The following is an 18,816-nucleotide window of genomic DNA, read 5'->3' as shown; positions in this document are numbered from 1 at the left end:
GGCTGCTGCCCCTCGCAGTGCTAGCAGATATATCGCGTAATTGAAAAAGGGAGCAGCAACGGGAGAGGGCAGTTACACGTAATCTGTTGTGAAAACGTATAACCATTTTCTCACGACCCATAGCTGTCGTCAACGCGACCGCCGCCGCCGTCTCGAGAACCATACTTTCAGGTGTTCGTGCTTGACTGCCGCTGTCGGGCATTGCTAATCGCTCGCTACTACACTACTGGTGCGGAATGATAAGAAATTTGCACAGTCGAAATGCGCTTCGTTTGCTTCGGCTTTGTTTGTTTGCCCCCTTTTCGTTTTATCATTTTGTTTGTTTTCACAATCGATCCAACTGCAAGGTAGAGAAAGATGATTCATCGACGGTGCCGGCAAATGCTTTGTGGAGAGCGCCGGTCGGTCCAAGCCGTGCGCAGGATTTTCATTAGAGGGGGTGAAAATTTTGTTTCTTATTTGAATTTGTTTTTATATTTTATTTGACATTCAAATAATTTTTAATTTTTTCATTTCACAGAGTGTGTTGAACCCCAAAGAAAACACCCACTAGTGCACGACTATGGCCATGTTGACATATTTGTAGCAGTATCGAACGCGTACCTAAAGTTGGCGACCTTTCGGTGGAGTTTTGGCGCACTATCAAACCACGCTACGTATGGGTTTGGGTTTTGGTCGAACATTCAAAGGTGCCAGAGGTAAAAATAGAACCGCTTTTGCACTGACGTTTACAGTGAATGGTTTTATTGACCTGATTATTTTTTGCGCGCGCGGATGAGTGAAATATTTCACCCAGGAAGCGGTTTCAAGTCGGAAGGTTATGAATCGTTTGTTGATTATTTACCCATTTGTAAAATCTTTTATCACGTTTTGCTTCTGCTTCTATCAGCTTCAGGACTGTGCGGCACTCGTTAAGTCTTTGCTAGGGCACAACGAACGCCAGACAGAGCACGGTGGAAGCTAGCGTCGTTGTCGGCAGACGATTGTTTAATCAATTTCACGTTGGCCCACAATCAGTTGATGAAGTTTACGCCTTTCGCACTGCTCATAAGGGGTCGTACGGTTTTGTTTCTTGCTTGCACGCTGCAACGTGCCATTAGGGCATAAACTAGCACGTGTGCACTTTATGGAAAGCTACTTTCTTTTTGCGGCAATCTATCACACTCTCACTGGCGGGACCACAATCAGACCTCTGTCTGCAGCAAGGGTTCCAAGGTTTCAATTTTCACTGCACACGTAACAACTTCGCACAAACTGGACCCACAGGAGACCGGCAAAGAATCGTACTGTAAGTTACTCACGATTGCCTCAGTCAACGACGATCAATTAATCATAAGCTCCACGAACCGACGATGCGCGGCAAAACTCGCGAATAAACGGTCAATTCTGCTGCGCGCGAATTTTAGCGCAGCTCAGTTACTTGATCTACCGACGCTTCCTAGATCTAGCTAGCGACTAACTTCGCCGGAAAAAGGGGGGCCTGCCGTTCTTCTCACAGTACACAGCACAGCAAATAACTCGGGTGAGAGTGAGCGCTGGCACTCATTCTCCTCACAGTCGCTTAGCGAACCTATACATTAGAGAAATGACAAGCCACTCACCGTTAAGGCAACTGTCAACATCAAAACGGATAACGGCAATGCAAATTTATACAGCTCGCCCGTTTTGATGTTGACAGTTGCCTTAACGGTGAGTGTCTTGTCATTTCTCTAATGTATAGGTTCGCTACAGTCGCTTTAGTGATAACCACGTTCGCAAGCATGGGTTTGTTGTTTGTTACCTTGAACATTGTCGGACAGCCGACTGATGTTCGCTGATAAAGGGACGGTTTTATGATTTACTTTTGCTTTTGTTTTTTTTTCTTTTTACCCAGTACATTGCATCGCGAAACGGGCGGAACAACGGTCGGTGACTGCCAGATTTTTAACGGGGGGGGGGGGGGGGGGGGGGTACCGGATTTACTTGTTCTGTCAAAAGTACACCCCGGGAACTGTCTGTAGTTTTTGTTCAGTTACGGTTGCGCTGCAAACGCAATAAAAACAGGTTTCGGGTCGTGTTGCGCAATAAATTTCACACGAAATTATCGTGATGCCTGGTTCTTTTTCGTTAATATTGCTGCATGAGATTACGAGTTAGGAAGGGTGATTGTTGTTTCTGTATTGTTGAATTGTTTGTTAAATAGAATGCGATGAAACATCATAGTTTTTTTTCGATGTTTGACAAATTTCGATACTGACGTTTTTCGATACTCAATGTTATCATAGTTGATACTGTTGCTCCAGTTTAGGTAAAAAAATACCGATTAGTTTTATTCAAAATTTCTGCCAAACTAAGATAAAATGTATACTTCATTATAACAATTTAAGACAAAATTAACTCAACATTGTGAAAAATTGTGACCAAATTCAGAATAAAGCCATATGAAATTTAGACTGATGCGAGATGTGATTAACATATATTAGATTGAATTGAAAAAATAGAGCTCAATCGATACTAAATTCAGAACAATATTGTAACTGAGCTGTGTCTATATCTAATCCTGATTGCAAATGAATTAAAAAAAGCAGCAGCATAAAAAATTATTTGATATTGAACAAAAAATGCAACAGAAATGAAAAAAAAATCTGATTTCATATTGAATTAGGAAGGAACTTAACTAAGACGAAGCAAACATATTTGAGAATATATGTAGACTTACAAAAACATAACTAGGGTGAAATCGAAAGCAATTGAGCAATCTATAATAAGATTAACCATCAATTGGCAATAATAGATATGGTCACTATACGCAAACTAAATATGATTAAAGCTTCGATAACCCTTCCGGAATAATTTCTTATATCATTCCATTTCAAATCAAACAGATTTTCCCAGGCGATAGGCGATTCAAATCTCTTTTTTGTATAGTAATCTTCAGATAAGTGAGATAATTGAATAACAAAAAAAATCAATTTGCAATCAACCATAACACCCATTGCAAAGAAATCTCAGCACCAGGGTAAACCCAAAGCTACTTACTCAACACTATAACTGCGCATTTACAAATTTTGCCATGTCTAACACCGAATCCGTTAGCAGCAGCCGCCCATCGTCCAGCGCCGCTGAGGTTTAGCTATAGCTGTGCGGTTAATCGATGTTCGCATGATAATTTGTTCCAGCAGCGATAACATCGATCACAACAACCATGGAAGCTTACCTAGTGCAAAAAAGGCGAACAGTATGCAACAGCTAATCTATAACAACATGTTCGACGCCTCGTCGATATGATTTTGCGCGAATCACCATGGGGAAAATTGAATACTCGCAAAAATGTAAATGTGATAGTCATCTCTTGGGATGAATAGAATGGACTAGCAACTACCGAAATTGATTATTGCGTCAATCAATCGGATTAGAATTGGAAGTTGGTTAGTCTTAGAGGTTCAAGAGTTCTGCGGTACACGTTAATAAATGAAAGAAAAACACGCGAGTTGCATATTTCGTGGGCTTTCTAAATATCTATGTGATCATTACAGGTATCTGGTTAGGGTTCTAAATATGCAAAAGCTTGCATCAAATGTCCGTATCTGGGAATGGAATTTTTTGACTACACTGCGGGTAAAGAGACTGCTGCACGATTGAGTTGCAATTTTGCATAAAGAATTTTTTCGAGAAGACAAAATTTTTGAGTTGATTTGAATGTTGTTTTCGAAACAGCACGTGCGTTGCACGGTAAGCGGTATCGCTAATGATAGCAGTAAAACACTCCCCATCTCCTAAGTTGTTTTCTCATATTCTCTTTTTTCCAATATTCACACACACTCAATTCTTTACTGCAACACAACCCGTATTGAGGATGGTGATGTAAGTGCGCCAAACCACTGCCTTTCAAATGCCATTTTGTTAAATGATAGTAATAAATTTACAGGGTGCACCATAAATATTGTAACAAAAAAGAGAGACCGTTAACCGTGTTTTTGCAAGTGAGAAAAAAACTTTTGAAATGAAAATATTTTTTTGAATTAAAACAATTAAAAACAACAACAAATGTTTCCATACAAACATCAGAAAAAACAGGCCGTTTCCGAGGCGAGCTGCTTTCCGTCGAGAAAGGGGTAAAAATTGATGGTGATTACTACCTGGATGAGATTGTGAAGAAGAATGTGATAGGTTGGGCCCGGAATAACAATCCAAACTGAACCTTCATGCAAGACGGTGCTCCGACTCACACAAAAAAGACCGTTCAAGACTGGTGAATTGCTAATTTTTCCTCTGTCAACACCAAGGATAAGTGATCTCCAAAATTGCCAGGGTTCATCGTGATGGACTTCTCCAATTGGGGGATGTTAGAAGCGAAGGCCTGCTCACGAAAACACTCAAGTTCGGACGAGTTGAAGAAGTCTTTGCACAAAGTTCGGAAGGAAATTCCTTAAAATGACTTTTGATTCGCCGTCGAGTCTTATCCTTAGCGTCTCCGAGTTGTCATCAGAGCTAAAGGCGGACACATTGAATAAGTTGTTGTTTTTTTTTTTCAATTGGTTTTACTCAATATATCATTTTTATTTCAATAATTTTCTCCTACTTGCCAAAAACGTGGTTGACGGTCCTCTGTTTCTTGTTGCAATAATTATGGCGCACCCTGTAGGTTACCAGTCTGTCAGCCTGCCATTATATTCAATACTCTCAAAATTCACCTTTTTTACCAACTATTTAATTTCAAAAAAAAAAAAGAAAGAAGAATATATACTAGTAACAAATTCTGATCAATCATAGAATTTGGACAATGAAGTATATTTTTCATTAAACTGAAAAACAATGATGGAACTTTTCACGAAGCTCTCGGTTGGTTGTGAAATCATTACGACAGTAAAAACTGAAAGAAATTTACTTATCTTTCATTTCATTTGAATAAAAATATTGAAAGATAATTTTTATTTATGAGCAAAAAACTAATTTTAATTAACTTCGAGAATGCATCCGTTTTCAAGTTATTTAGAATTGATGTTATTGATGTTAATAACAAAAGGGATTAATTTTATTATATAATTAAGCCCACAATGGAGAAATGTAAGACAAAATTTTGCTTAAAAGCTATGTTTTACACAATTTTTCAAATTCTAATTTTGAATAATAATAACACTGTTCGAACAAATGAAAAAAAGTCTATTCTAAAAGCTCAAACCGGAAAAAAGGAAAGTTATATTCAACCATTCCTATGGATTTTGGTGCGTGAGACCATGATCTCTGTTAAGGAGAGTAGCTGGGTTATGTTTAAAAATTTCTAAAAAATTCTGTTTGGCTATTTTGGATCTGAAATGGTGAGTTATTCCTTTTTCAGAGTCTTTTTTTGCCTAAATAAGTTATGATGTATGTTTTTATACCAAATGTCTAAATTTCTTTCGGTTTGGTTAATACAAACCTTATCACAATGTGGACATGCAGCTTCGTAAACTCGTGCTTTTTGTAATTTGTCAATTGAATCTTTAGTAGAGCCCAATCTTGTTTTGATTTGGTTATTTCTACTAAAAACTGGTGCTACGTTTCGATAAGGAACTTGACCTTCTGTTTATTTGTATACAGACTTTGCAGCCGACTGTTTAAAGTACAGGACAATTGCGGGGCTAGCGCTACGATCCTACTGACACTATCAGTCTCTCCCGAGCCGAGACTCGAACCTACGACGACTGGCTTGTTAGGCCAGCATCGTACCTCGAGACCATCTGGTTTACTTCTATTACACGGTGACAAAAAAGTCCGGTCACACTTTTTTGGGGTCGCCTGTAGCCTACACGTTTCATCTCTCTGGTGCCATCTATATGTCAAATGAAAGGGTTAACTTTGCTGCCCAAAGTGGCAGAGTTTCGTTCTGTGCAATTTGTTTACATTGAGTTGTGAGCCTTGGCAGAGTTAAGAGCAGCTGTTATAGCTGAATATGTGAAAGGGTACAAACCCGGATCCATATTCAAACACCTAAAACCGCTCGGAATCAACCTGAAATTCGTGTACCGGACCATAAACGGGTACCTTGAGTCCGGAGGCACCGAGGGCAAGGCACGATCTTGACGACCACGGTCTGTGAAAACTCCAAGGCTGAAAAAGATTATACGAGACCGGATTCGCCGGAATCCTGCCCAATCTGCACGGAAGCTGGCCAGGAACCTTAAAATGAACCGAGAATCAATCCGCCTGCTTCTGCGCAAGGATTTAAAACATACACCGTACAAAAAAACAGGTGGTTCATGAGGTTACCAAAGCTACAAAGAACAAGAGGTACCAACGGTCGCGGGAGTTGCTCGGTTGGCGCGCAGATGACGAGATTATTTTTTCGGACGAGAAGCTCCTGCGGACAAGCTGAACGTTTCCCGGTTCCAAAATAAGGCGTCAGTGATGGTTTGGAGAGCCATTTGCAAGAGAGGTGAACTGCCTCTTATTTTTATCGATAAAGGGGTCAACATCAACGCAGCGTACTACCTGGACACGGTTTTGAATAAAAATGTACTGTCTCAAACTGAACTATTGTTTGAAGACGATTACTACTGCTTCCAGCAAGAAAGCGCCCCATCCCACACCGCAAAGGTTGTTCAGGCGTGGTGTGAGGAGAACTTGACCGATTTCATTTCGAAGAATGAATGGCCTCCGTCGTCTCCGGATCTGCATCCACTGGATTATTTCGTGTGGGGATACACAATGTCGAAGCTGAACGACTATAAAATAACAAATTTGGAGCAATTCAAGCGAGTTATCACGAAAATCTGGGACGAGATGCCGATGGAGCACGTGCGCGCCGCTTGCGACGACTTTCCGAGACGTCTGAAGCAGGTTCGATCAGAGAAAGGTGGTGTAATTCTGAGATATAGTCTGTGAAGTATCTTTATGAGTTACTGAATAAAGCTATGAAAGCCAGATTCAGATTTTCTTCTTATTCTTTGAAATATTGAGATTTTCCTGTGTGACCGGACTTTTTTGTCACCCTGTACTGTAGATGATATCCACACCGAATTTCCATTTTTTCACGAAGTTTACGTGTAAAATCAACATCGTTTTCAGTAACTACTCTTTTCCGATCTTCTGTTAGCGGTGTGAGTGTTGGGTAAGATTTCCTATGTTGGATTCGTTTCTTTTTATCACAAATAGCTTGGATATTTTTTCTATTATATCCATTTAACTCACCAATTTTAAGAATATATTCCATTTAATATTTCTTACCTTCACAATTGAGAGGCATAGATTCCAGCGCCATTTTATGTTGGAAGGAGTGGTTAGAAGTGCTAGGGTTTTTGCGTTACGTAATTTATGGATGTCGCCATACCTTCACCATCGGTCTGGTAAGGAGTTTTTTCTTTTAGTTTGTTTTCCAAATGTGCCATATGAAAGGCGAAAGAGGATTCCCCATCGGTGCCCTATTTGTTTGTTTGTAAAATTTACTACGAAATGATAAATAATTGTCTTCCATACAAAGTCGAGTTAACTTCAAGTAACTACGTAACGTATGACGAAAAAAATCCGAACAAACTTTCAATTCCTTATTAAAATCTTGTGCAACTTATTTTTCTATACTTGTTTGTTTATTCAAGTAATGAAATTCATTAACAAACCTCATAAGAAAAACTCAGCTCCACATCGCGCTGATTTCCTGATCCTTTAAGGTACTTGCATAATAGCTTCCTGAATTCCGGATGTTTCAATTGTTTTGAGCTCCTTCTTGATTTTTCTATCAAACAATCGAGTTTTTTGCTCTGTAACCTTTATGGTAGACCATTGGCTTCAAATTTGCTCAGAAAGATTCAATAGATTGTAGCTGTGGCACATTTTGAGAATTCTATCCTTTCGGAATAAACCTTGCCGCAAATCCGCTAAAGTTGCGTTAGCATAGTTTGACAATACAAGGTCTGGCCAAAACACTACTTTATCATTTTTATGGTACTTATATTTAAAGTTTTAAACCCATTTCATGCAGATACTTGTTCACCGTTTTTGAATCAATCGGATATTTATTGGCCAGCTCACGATATGATTACGCTGACCGACCAGGCGTTTCTGCTCTCAACTTCACTCGAACTTTGCTCTCTTGCAAAGTGCATTTCCGTCCGCAACCAGATTTTTTTTTGAAGGTATTTCCATTCTCGAAGAGTTTGTCAATAATGTATATGAATGTTTTTTTTTTCTATATCCAAGATCTTTAGAATAGTGGAACACTTTACTCTTAGATTTTTCTTTATTTCGCTCACAAAAATTGCAAATAAATTTACGACGATCTTCTTCCGACCACGCCTTTTTCCCAACTATGCGTCACTTGACAGAATCGACTAGTTGTGTTACCAGTTATATAAAAGTGGATCTTCATTTTGTGGAAAAAGATTTTTCGATTTGTGCAGCACTTCGGAATCGTAGACCAATTTAAAAGTTGTTCGGATTTTTTTCCTCACACGTTACTTTAGTTTTTCAAGAGATGTCACATCGTTGAGAAAGAAGCCAATCTTCCAAAAGATATATGGCTTCCTTCACTGAGACACTCAGGAAGAGTGCTGTGATATCAAAAGGAACCATTATCTCGTCAATATTGATACTCGCCGAAGATTTTAAATTTCCAACAAAATCTCCTGTGATCTTAACAGATCGATTAGGAAATTTGTTAGGCATGGATTGAAATTTCTTGACTAACAATTTTGCCAACTTTACCGTTGGTCCCTCCACAGCAGAAACAATCTCTCTCGTTTCATTATCAGGTTTATGTACTTTGGAAGGCCCTCTATTATAGGAAGAGAAGGGTTTGAAATACGAAGTTTGTTTATTCTAAAGCTGAGAACAAGATGGTATAATGTAGAATTGTATGTGTATCGTTTGGATGCATGCATTGTTACTTTCAATAAACAGATCTTGAACACAAATATCTTAATCGGCATGTAACCCTCAGCTGACAAATCGAAACGATTGCTGCTACCACACTGCTGCTGAGATATGTGACCAACCGGCAAGTGATTTGTTTAGGTCGAAGGCGAATTCGGAAAGCCAGCTGATACTGCCGCAATCCGCTACACTACGGCTAACTAGGTATACTATTCTGTCGACCTTTTTAGATAAAGCCTGCAAGCGACCATTAAGAGGACGTAATTTTCGTTTTAACAAGGTTTGACAATTTTCGATAGTACTATAGATCGCATAACCATTTAACAAATTTCTGCATTTGAGCGGATGCGTGCATAATTTTGCAATAGGTTGCTGCAAGAATAAGGAAAATTGGTTGAAAACAAACCGAATTATAAACATTTATAATGGGTTATTTTGTTCCCTTTTCGTTAATAGATTTTCAATTTTCTCCCCTAAGTGGTAGGCTAAAGAAAGACGGTGTTCTACGTCGAAAATCAATTGGAAAAACAGAGCGGCTAACCAATCACGTGCTCGCTTTCGTTTCGCGATTTTTATTTTAGACTCATGTTGTAAGTGGCACCGCCTTTTTTGAAGTTATGTCATTTCCTCAGTTTCGCAAAACGCAAAGATATTTTATTCCGTATTTAATATGAATTTACGTCAGTTCGTTGCGTGTTTTTTCCCCTAAACATGTTTATCTGTATCTCCGCGGTATTCTATGGAACTTGATCATCTTTTGAATATATATTTTTTTTTCTGGGAGAAATCAAACCTTTCTTGCGTTTGAGATTTGTATTTATTTAAATAAATTAGTATTTTTCTGCAGACTCAATCAATTTTTTAATGGTTAGTCTAAGATTTATTTGCTGTGTGTTTTGTATTTTTTTTTTCGTTACATGTTTTATAAGAGTGCTTGCTTTAACTTTCCAAAAATAAATTGTTTAGTAACTGACAAATTACATTGTGAATATGCTCTTAATTAACTGTGTGAGGAGAATGATGAAAAATTATCTGGCATAAAACCTATAACAAAATACTTTTATAATCAGAAGGTCAGAACGAAATACACTGAATCACGCTCAAATTTTGTAAAAGGGTAAGACACCAAATGAAAAAAAACTTTCAAATTTAGCTGACAGTCGCTGAAAATAGCACTTAAAATTCCAGTGAAGGCATCAATGGACTTTAAATGCTGTTGACATTGTTTCAAAAATGATTCTGCAGGCCAGAGAAATCAATACAGGAAATGGAAAAACGTATTTTTCACGGGTGTAGAAAACCAATCTCGGATAAAAATAAAAATTTGTGAATAAAAAACAACCACAATACCTGAAAAGCCAAACCTTTTGTGTTTCCAAAACCAGAAACGTTTAAAATAGAAACTCATTACAAATTTGGTGAGAAATTCCGAAAACCAGAAACGTTTGAAATAGAAATTCATTACAAATTTGGTGAGAAATGAAGGTTAGAACAGGTCAAAGTAAAAAATAATTACAAATCAGATCCAATAAACAACACTTCATTTGAGGAACAAATGATGATATAAAAAACTCAAATTTATTCTAAAATGACTCAAATAGTAAAAGAAAACAAAAGCAACTAAACGTTGTCGCTAAAATGATTATATGTAAAACCTAAAAAATGATGGGAGAGATAGGGAAATTAAAATTTAAAAATTCTTATAAAAATGAAATAAAGGCAACATAGGAGATAACTTTCGATGAATTCCTAGATCGTTGATAACGCATCTGAATGCCGCTGAGAAAAAAAAAAAACACAACTAATTTAAGCTATGAATGCCGTAAGACTCAATTCCCAAAAACGTTTGAAAATGCCAGAAAAGGTCAAAATAAAACTTGAAATTGCTGACTCTGAAGGCCAAAAGATATTTAATATCAAATTAAACTTAAAATCACTGAGAAATGCCTCTGTAATTTTTCTTACGGTCAGAGGCAAACTATTCTATAATCCCAAATTGGGCTTTGAATCGCTAAATAACGTGTGACAACTGAAATTTTGGATTTTTTTGTGTTATTTCACTCCACAGCAAGCACGCTCAGAGAAAAATAGGAGTGTATGTTAGCTCTTCTGACAGGCATTAAGGCCAGTATTTTTTGTTCAAGTCTGTTCAAAACGGCGCCGAAACAAGAAGCATTGCGTCTGCGCATTGTATAGTTTTAACTAAACTGCGCAAAAATCCAAGCAAAATGTTCACGGTGAACCGTTTTCAAAGCAAATCTTCTCGTGTAGACTGTATGTTGCCAGAGTAATGGACAAAAAAGCTCTTCGTTCTTCTTGTCTAGTTCAAGCCCAGTGGTTTGGCTATCAATCAAGAAGTATACCAGAACGAGTGTTTGAAGAAATTTTTTATTCTATTTCTTCTGAAATTTCTGTCTAAAATTGCAGTTGTTACCCGTTAATATCAAAGACGATTGTCAAGAACAAAAACAATGAAACAGAGAAAGGAACGGAGAAATAGAAAAATGCTAGTCAAAACCAGAAAAGGATTTCGTATGGATACTGCGCCCAATAAAGCTTTAAAACGACTACAAGATCTAGAAAACATGATAGTAAATTATGCTACGAATTTCAAGTTTCCAAAGGCCAGGTGAATTAAGAAAAATGAAAATAACTCCAAATTCAATCTTAACATGCTAGAAATAATTCTGAGGGTCATTACGTAATCTTAAGTTAAGTATTAAATCGCTTCTGAAACCGAAGGAGGGTAAAATAAAAAAGACACCTTAATTTGGTTTACTATTTATCAATACTGCTTCTGAAGGTCACAACAAGTCAAACTGGCAAATAATTCCAAATCAGATTTTAAGCATTTTTAGTGATTAGACCGCTCCGAAACAGAAAAGATTCCATTACAATCTCAAAAGCGTTTCTGGAATTCAGAAGTTACATAAAATGATCTTAAGATTAGGCCAAATTTTGCTAAAACGATTTAATTTTATTTATTTTTGTTTTGTTCTTAAAATCGTTAATAATTTGGTTAACGACCAATAACAATCAGCACATTACCAAGATCATATGTTTGTACTGAAAATGTCAAATAAAAAACTATTTCTTCCTGGATAAGCTTTAATATAAATTGGTTTAGTAAATTAAAACTTTTTTTGCGTATGGTAATGGAATAAAATTAGTTACAATTATCCGCCTGGCAAACAAATCAACACATTAGAAATTCATGTATGTTTTCCGATCTCACCGTTCACGGTCGCAAATTGGCATCCATGAAACGGTTGTCATTCGAAAATGCCGCGCGTGCAATGACAAACAGAAGGCAACAGAAGGCCCATTCGCGGATTATTTTGCACTCGGTACACTCACTCTCTTTGCCTCCGCACTCACGATTTCTCGAAGGTGTTTGTTTGAGTGCCGTGCCGAGCCGCCTCAATTCGCTTTGTTCAGTCACATCACGTGGCTGTTCCGTTCGGTTGGTTAGGTGTCGTGCCGGCATGTTTTGCCCCTAGGCTCAGCTCGAGCGAAAGACAACAACGAACGGGTCCACTCCACGCGAGAAACAAGACACACGAGACAGTCGTCGTCAATGAGCTTTTATCGCACGTCAAATACTTTCCTTTTGCCGGGAGGCTTTTTGTTTTGTAATCGCGCTCCTCTGGTCAGTCCCGTGTTTGACCACGGACTTGGGTTTGCAGGAGGAAAGATGCGAGCGCAGGAGACAGTCGATGCTCAAGTGTGACGAGCTTGTTGGTAGCAGGTTTCACCGGCTCCGACCAGTCTTGCAGTGGTCGGTTACCCGAACGGATAAACTACACCACAATTGGGTCCATTTGTATGCTGGAATCATACGTTGAAATCTACGCGATTATTGCATTGTACTCGGGTCATATGCCGGGTGAGTAAAGCGCAATCGTAAAAGATGCCGTTCGTGAAAGTGACAGTAGGTAACTTCCTTGTTTTGCTAGTTTGTTGGTTTTATACATTACGAATGCAGTTGTCGTATCGCTTTTACCCCTGTAAGCGCTTCTAGTTACAGGAGCTCGGAGCAGTTATCGTGTACAGATTATTGAAGATCATTAGCAGTGACTTTATGTGCAACTCCCGCTGTTCTCACCTCATCAGCAATTTGTCATTGTAAATCGTTATTTGTTTTACTTTCTACACCTGATTGTATAGACTGATTGCTTAACGTTTTGTGAATATATAAATGTAACTGATTTGTAGGTGGAAGAAATTACACTACGATTTACCTAAACGTAAAACTCATGCAATTGCATTTCTAAACATTCGAGCTAATTTACAAATATTCATGCAAAAGTCTGAATGGTTCTGACACAACAGTAATTGACTACTTTTCGTTCTTTTCTTCACGTATTTTCAAATATAGGTTCCCCGAGCAGAATGACAAAATGGGAATCAACTCACCTGGTTCGTTCGAGCTCTTCGAGTACGGGGAGGAGGAGTTGGGCAGTTGTGTTCCTTTCATGGGAGGCGGTGGAGGCACGCTACTATATTCTAAATGTGGGAATCGGATATCGGTGGCAATCGATAAAACAATGAGAGTATGATCAGAACTAAACAAAATAAAAACTTAAACGACTACAGAGAAAGAGATAGCTATGCTAGGGAAATAATAATAATAATAATAATGATAAGGAAGAGCGTCTCTTTAAGCGTTACGATTAGTGTCCACTCCATGTAGTCTTTCACTCGTTTGTCAGTAGAAGCATTGGAGGTGGGGTCTCTGGGGTTTGTCCGTCACAAAAGATGAAACTCAGGACGAAAAAATAAGATTTTTTCCTACAGGTGGAAATGACGGGTGCCGTTCGGAAATGTATAGTGCAGAACAAGAAATTTTGAGAAACCTTCGAAAGTGACAGTTGCTTTGGTGGTGGAACCTCCGCTGGTCATAGCCTGAATCTTCTCCCAAAGGTACTCCGCATCCAGGTGCCGATCGGGCACGTAGCGATACTTGGGCCGGTGGATGCTGGGATCAAACTTCTGGTCAGCGAAGATGTCGTAGAACTGTTTCAGAAAGGCAGTGCTGTCCTGCTTGTCCTTGTGCCGCGGTGGTGAGGTAGAACTGGATCGGAGTTTGTTGCCCCGACGGCCAGGTTTCTGCCCCGGGGGTGACTGGTCTGGTGCAGTAATCGAGCGTGCATTGTCCGTGGGCTTGGGAAACTGGTGGGCTACCCAGGGACCGGAAAGGTAGTTGGAGATATCTTTAAGCTCGCGAATGTCCGGAACAGAAGTATACATCTTACCCAAAATCGACAGGTTCTCAGCCGTTTCGAACTTACTCTTGATCTTCTCGAACTCTTCGCCACTGGTGCAGCCGCTGGTGGTGCGCTCCTGCTGTGGCGCACTTTTGAGCTCTCGCTTCAGAGATGCTGTTTTGCTGATAACGTTGATATGCGGCATAAAACGGTCATCCTTTCGAAAGGGATTTTTCGCAATCGGCGAGTTTGCCCGTTCTTTTCTCTTCCTGCTACGAGCCCTCGACTGTACCTCATATTTGTGAGTAATTCTTGACACGTCTCCCGTTTCATGATGCTTCACCTTGATCTTACGACCTTGCGATTTTGTGATCTGTCGTTCCCCGAAGGGCCTGTTCAACTCCGAGTCACTTTGATACTGCCGCGGACTTTCATCGGCAGCCGATTGTTTCCAGATATTTACATCTAAACTCTCGAACTTGTCCTTAATCTTCTTCACTTCCCCGGTCTGAATACAGGTCGCGTACTCCGGGGTTGAGCTCCGCGAACGTAACGTGAAGTTTTTTGGAGATTTTTTCTCCTCTTGGTAGACGTACGAATAGGTTCTCGCTGGTTTCTCCCCAAACAAGTCCTTCAAATCCGTGTACGACTGTGAACTCGGTATTGGAGAAAGTTTCTGCGTTACCTTCACCTCCGCGTTTTTCTCTTGAAGTGTCTTAGTAGCATCATCTTCATCAGTGGATGATTCTCTCGCATGATATACAGTCACCGGTGGCACTTCATCCTTCTGTTTTTCCTCGAAATATTGAATTATACTTTTCACATCTTCGTTCGGGTTACGAAAGATCACGGTTCGGTTGGAGGTTTCCGATGAAACGCTTTCCGTCTCGCAGTAAGAATGTGGTCTTTCCTTCTCGATCGGTCTTGATTTTCGCATAACAACTTCCTCTCTAGTTTCTTCCACCTTTTGTCCACCCTGCAGCTTTCTGTAATCCGTTTCGAGTGAAAAGTATTCTTCTTTGTGTGGCAAAATCGACGGTCGCTCCTTCTTTCGCATTGTTGGCAGTGTATGACTGGAATGCTTTCCTTGAATTCTACTTTTCAACTCTTGACACAAAGCTTCCTGTTTACTTTTCTGTTCGAACGACTTCTGAATCGTGGCAACTTTTTTTTCCAGCTCGATTCGTGGTTTAAACTGGGCTTCGTTAACCTGTGTCTTTGTCAGCACCGAATGGCTGCGAACTGTGAGAGTATTCAAACCCGCAGATTTGGTGTGCCCTTGTGGCACATCAACAACATACTTCTCTGTAGCACCTACCCTTACCTCATCCTTGTTGCAGTAGATCTCACTGAGTTGGTTCTTCAATTTCTTCATCTGATCGCGGGACAAAGTACTCAACAAATTGGTACTGATTCCGTACGGTCTTCCCGCCTCTAGTGAGTGAAAGTCATCCCTTCCTCCCACATCCCCCGAATACTTCTCAGCCATGTGCGTTGCGACATCCACAACGGACGATCCTCTCCACAGAGGCTTGTAATGGTCCTTCCTAGTTTCCAACTCCCGCTTGGTAAACTCTTCAAAATGTAGCACCTTCTTACTCAGTTGACCCTTCAAATCTTCAACCGATTTTTCTTTATTCCTCAAACCCGCATCCAAATCACTTTTCCACCGCACCTCGTCCGGATCGTGCGGCAGAAATAGCAGGTCTTTCTCCTTCTGATCTTGCTTCAACTTACTCAACAGCTGGTTCATCTCTCGCTCTGCTTTCTCATGGTCGCGCACCTTTCGCCATAGATCGAAGTCAATGATTTCCTCGTCGCGTCTACGCGGACGCAAATCCGTCGAAGAAGTTACCTTCTCCAACTGACCTAGCCGTTCCAAGCTAGAGTAGAAATCGTTCAAATCCTGAAACCGATCCGAGCGCCTATGGCGGCAGATTGGAAGATGCCGCTCGTAGTTAGTGAGGTTCAGCGAACGGCTTCTTACCAGCTGATCCGAATGACCTGCGCTGCGATCGGTCGTGCTCAGACTACGCGCACGAACGATCTTCTGGACGTTTCCTTCACCACGAAAATGCTGAATTCTTCTACAGGAAGGCGAACGTGACGAACGCTTGGTTGTTCGCGAATACTCGGCAACCGGCGTCCGACCGAGGATCGTGCGTGGACCATCCGAACTGACCAATTCAGCGATCAAAGTCTGCACTGGGGGTTCACTTTTGCTACGCTCATGGTAGCTGTAGTCTATTTTCATGCTACGACCCCGCAGGCAACCGAACTCTTCTTCCTCGTCCGTCAGCTGCAGCAGTGACTCGTAGTGTTGAACTTGTTCGATAACCTCTCCGGCGGTTTCGCTACGGTACGGCCCGTCGTACCCGCAGTCCATCGTTTTGAACTTCGATAACGATACGGGTTTCGCCTGGGTGAGATAGTAATTCGGTTGCTTCAACGAGGGCTCGGATTTCGCGGATAAGCTGTTCCATAAGCGAGCTTTTTCGCGCACGCTCGACGCTTGTGGGGGATCGGTTCCTAAGGAGCTCACCGGTCCGGGAGCCGGTGATGATTTCCTCAAGAATAGATTCTGGAAAAAAGCACTGCTACGCACGACGTCATTCTGCTGGACGATTTGCTCGTTGTAGCTTTCGACAAGCGTTGGTGAGATGATCTTTTTGGGTTTCCTTGCGACTCGGGTCGTGATAGTGATTGGGGTGGACAACTTTTTCGAGGAGCTGATGGTTGCTGGAATGAAGGAAGCACGTGATTTGCGCTTCGAATTGGTCGAGTCGATCGAGTAGGTAGAACTGGTGCGAGCGAGACTTTGCGTGGATGGGGTTTTTGACTTTAGGCCGAGACTTTTGGTTACTTTTTTGATGTTCGATTGGATGGTGATGGTTGGGGAGATTTTTCCTTTGCTTTTAGGTGTTTTTTGGGTGGTGGACGTGCGAAGCAGTTCTTTACCGCGGGAGGAAATTGCAACGGTTACTTTGAGGGCTTTATCTTCTTTCTTGGTGGGGCTTGACATGGTGCTAGCTCTGGTGAGGCTTTGCTTGGACGAGTAAATGCTGGAAGCGCTTTTGTAGTTTGACGAAATTCTGCGCAGAGCTCTGGAAGCTGTAGCGAACTTTTCCGGTCTATCAATCACAAGCGGAAGGTAGGAGCTGCGAAGTGCTTTTTTGACTTCGTTCGGTGATTTGAGATCCGGATTACGAAGGATACTGGTGGAAACGGCGACGTCTTTGCGACATACTTTCGGCATTTTTTCTTCGAGCCGCCTTTTTTCTTCGGCAAATGTTCGCTCCTTGGAAATGCCTCTGCCGAATGCTACCGGACTGGGACTGGACTTGCGAACGGGGCTACTCGAACTTGCTCTGTAGGTGTACCGTTTTGCCACTCGGGTGCTGTTTTCCAAGTTCTTTTCCTCCTTGATGGACGACGCAACGTACGAAGTGGCAAACACCGGTCCCGCAGACTTCGACCTGTACTGATCGACTTTTCTCAGCGTTCTTGTTCCGGAATTACCGCAGCTGCTCGCTTCAACGACAGTTTTCTTGTCGTAATTCTTAGTTTTAATCTGAGACATAATCCTTAGCGTAGAGTTGCTACGAGAGGATTTTCGATTCGGCGGAGCCGGTGGTGCCACTGGTACGAATGATTTGCTCTCCTTCGGAAAAGAACCGAACATATCGAGTGGACGCGAAATGCTGGTGATCGGATAGCAAGTGATCTCCCGCGGTGGAGCTAGAAAGGGGTTCGTCACCAGTGTTGGAAGTACTTCTTGCACCACTTTCTGAATTTGCAACCGCAAATCGTTGTCGCCATCTGTTGGGGAATAGAAGCAGTAGCGAAAATATTGAACGCGTTTATGGTACCGCTTTTCAGTGCACACAAGTTTCACCTTAACCAGTTGTTGGCGCCTAGCGACGGCACGTGACTCACTCATTGTTGGGATTAGGGCTGTGGCGGTGGTAAAATGGTGGCTGCAGTTTCACTCTAGTGCCGTAACGCATGACTCACTCACTTGCATCAGGAGGTGTCGGGTGAAATTAGCCGGAAAATTGCTAAAGTCTTTACTGGTAAGCAATCAACTGGATTAAAACTTGCGATAAAATCTCTACGTTGATCGGTGCAAAGAAAGGATATTATCTATCCCAGGTTTATTATGGCAGTAGCCGCAAGGGGGAATGTGTTAAGATGCAGGCATGCTTGCAATATCGTTAGTCTACACATTAGAGGCCAACCGTGCGAGGTGTGTAGGTGATAGGTGCGTTAGTGTCTATGTACAATGTGATTTAGTTGCGGAAAATTTATGGCCGGATGATGCTTGCGAGAAAACAGGAGTACGGGACCAATGAACCAACATGCAGTAGGGTATTAGCTGGGACTTGAATAGTGCACACGATGCATGATGCTGCTTTGCATAAGCTAAGATTTATCAGAAGGTAAATATTAAACAGCATTGTATGTACACTGGTTTATTGATATGTTTATAATGTGAGAAATTATTCGCCATGAGAAATGTTTTGATCAGACGATAAACAGGGACAGAGTGTGGCGCTCTGTGTCGTTATTCGCCGGGTTTTGCATTGGGATTAGAGCAATTGTGTGAGAAGTGTAAATCCTCCACCTTTGACAGAACAACAGACAAACAGATTCCGAAAGCAGGGTCCGGATGACCCGGATTACTGCCTGAAGAAAGCTAGTAGTGTGGGTACGGCGCATCCCTTCCGGTGGGAGGTGGGACACGGTCACCGCTCTAATCATACTAATAATTCCACGCTCAAAC

At 41.1% G+C, this 18,816-nt stretch overlaps 1 protein-coding gene across 25 annotated transcripts in view; it reads right to left on the bottom strand.

Annotated features, from left to right (window-relative positions):
- LOC129724619 (sorbin and SH3 domain-containing protein 1) overlaps positions 1-18,816 on the bottom strand; it is a 255,649-nt gene that overhangs the window by 43,616 nt on the left and 193,217 nt on the right. For 18 of the 25 annotated variants that reach the window (XM_055679648.1, XM_055679647.1, XM_055679658.1 and 15 more), the window contains 3 exons: positions 14,082-17,852; positions 13,683-14,006; positions 13,243-13,332 (listed from right to left, as the gene is read on the bottom strand). The exons of 1 other annotated variant lie outside the window; for it this stretch is intronic. In XM_055679648.1, coding sequence (XP_055535623.1) covers positions 13,243-13,332; positions 13,683-14,006; positions 14,082-17,852 — 4,185 coding nt within the window. Of the gene's footprint in view, positions 1-844; positions 1,295-13,242; positions 13,333-13,682; positions 14,007-14,081; positions 17,853-18,816 lie in introns of those variants that run through there. 6 more of the 25 variants (XM_055679659.1, XM_055679660.1, XM_055679640.1 and 3 more) reach the window with 5 other exon arrangements.

Source organism: Wyeomyia smithii, chromosome 2, assembly GCF_029784165.1.
Source record: "Wyeomyia smithii strain HCP4-BCI-WySm-NY-G18 chromosome 2, ASM2978416v1, whole genome shotgun sequence".
Taxonomy (NCBI): domain Eukaryota; kingdom Metazoa; phylum Arthropoda; class Insecta; order Diptera; family Culicidae; genus Wyeomyia; species Wyeomyia smithii.
This window is presented reverse-complemented; position numbering and strand designations above follow the sequence as displayed.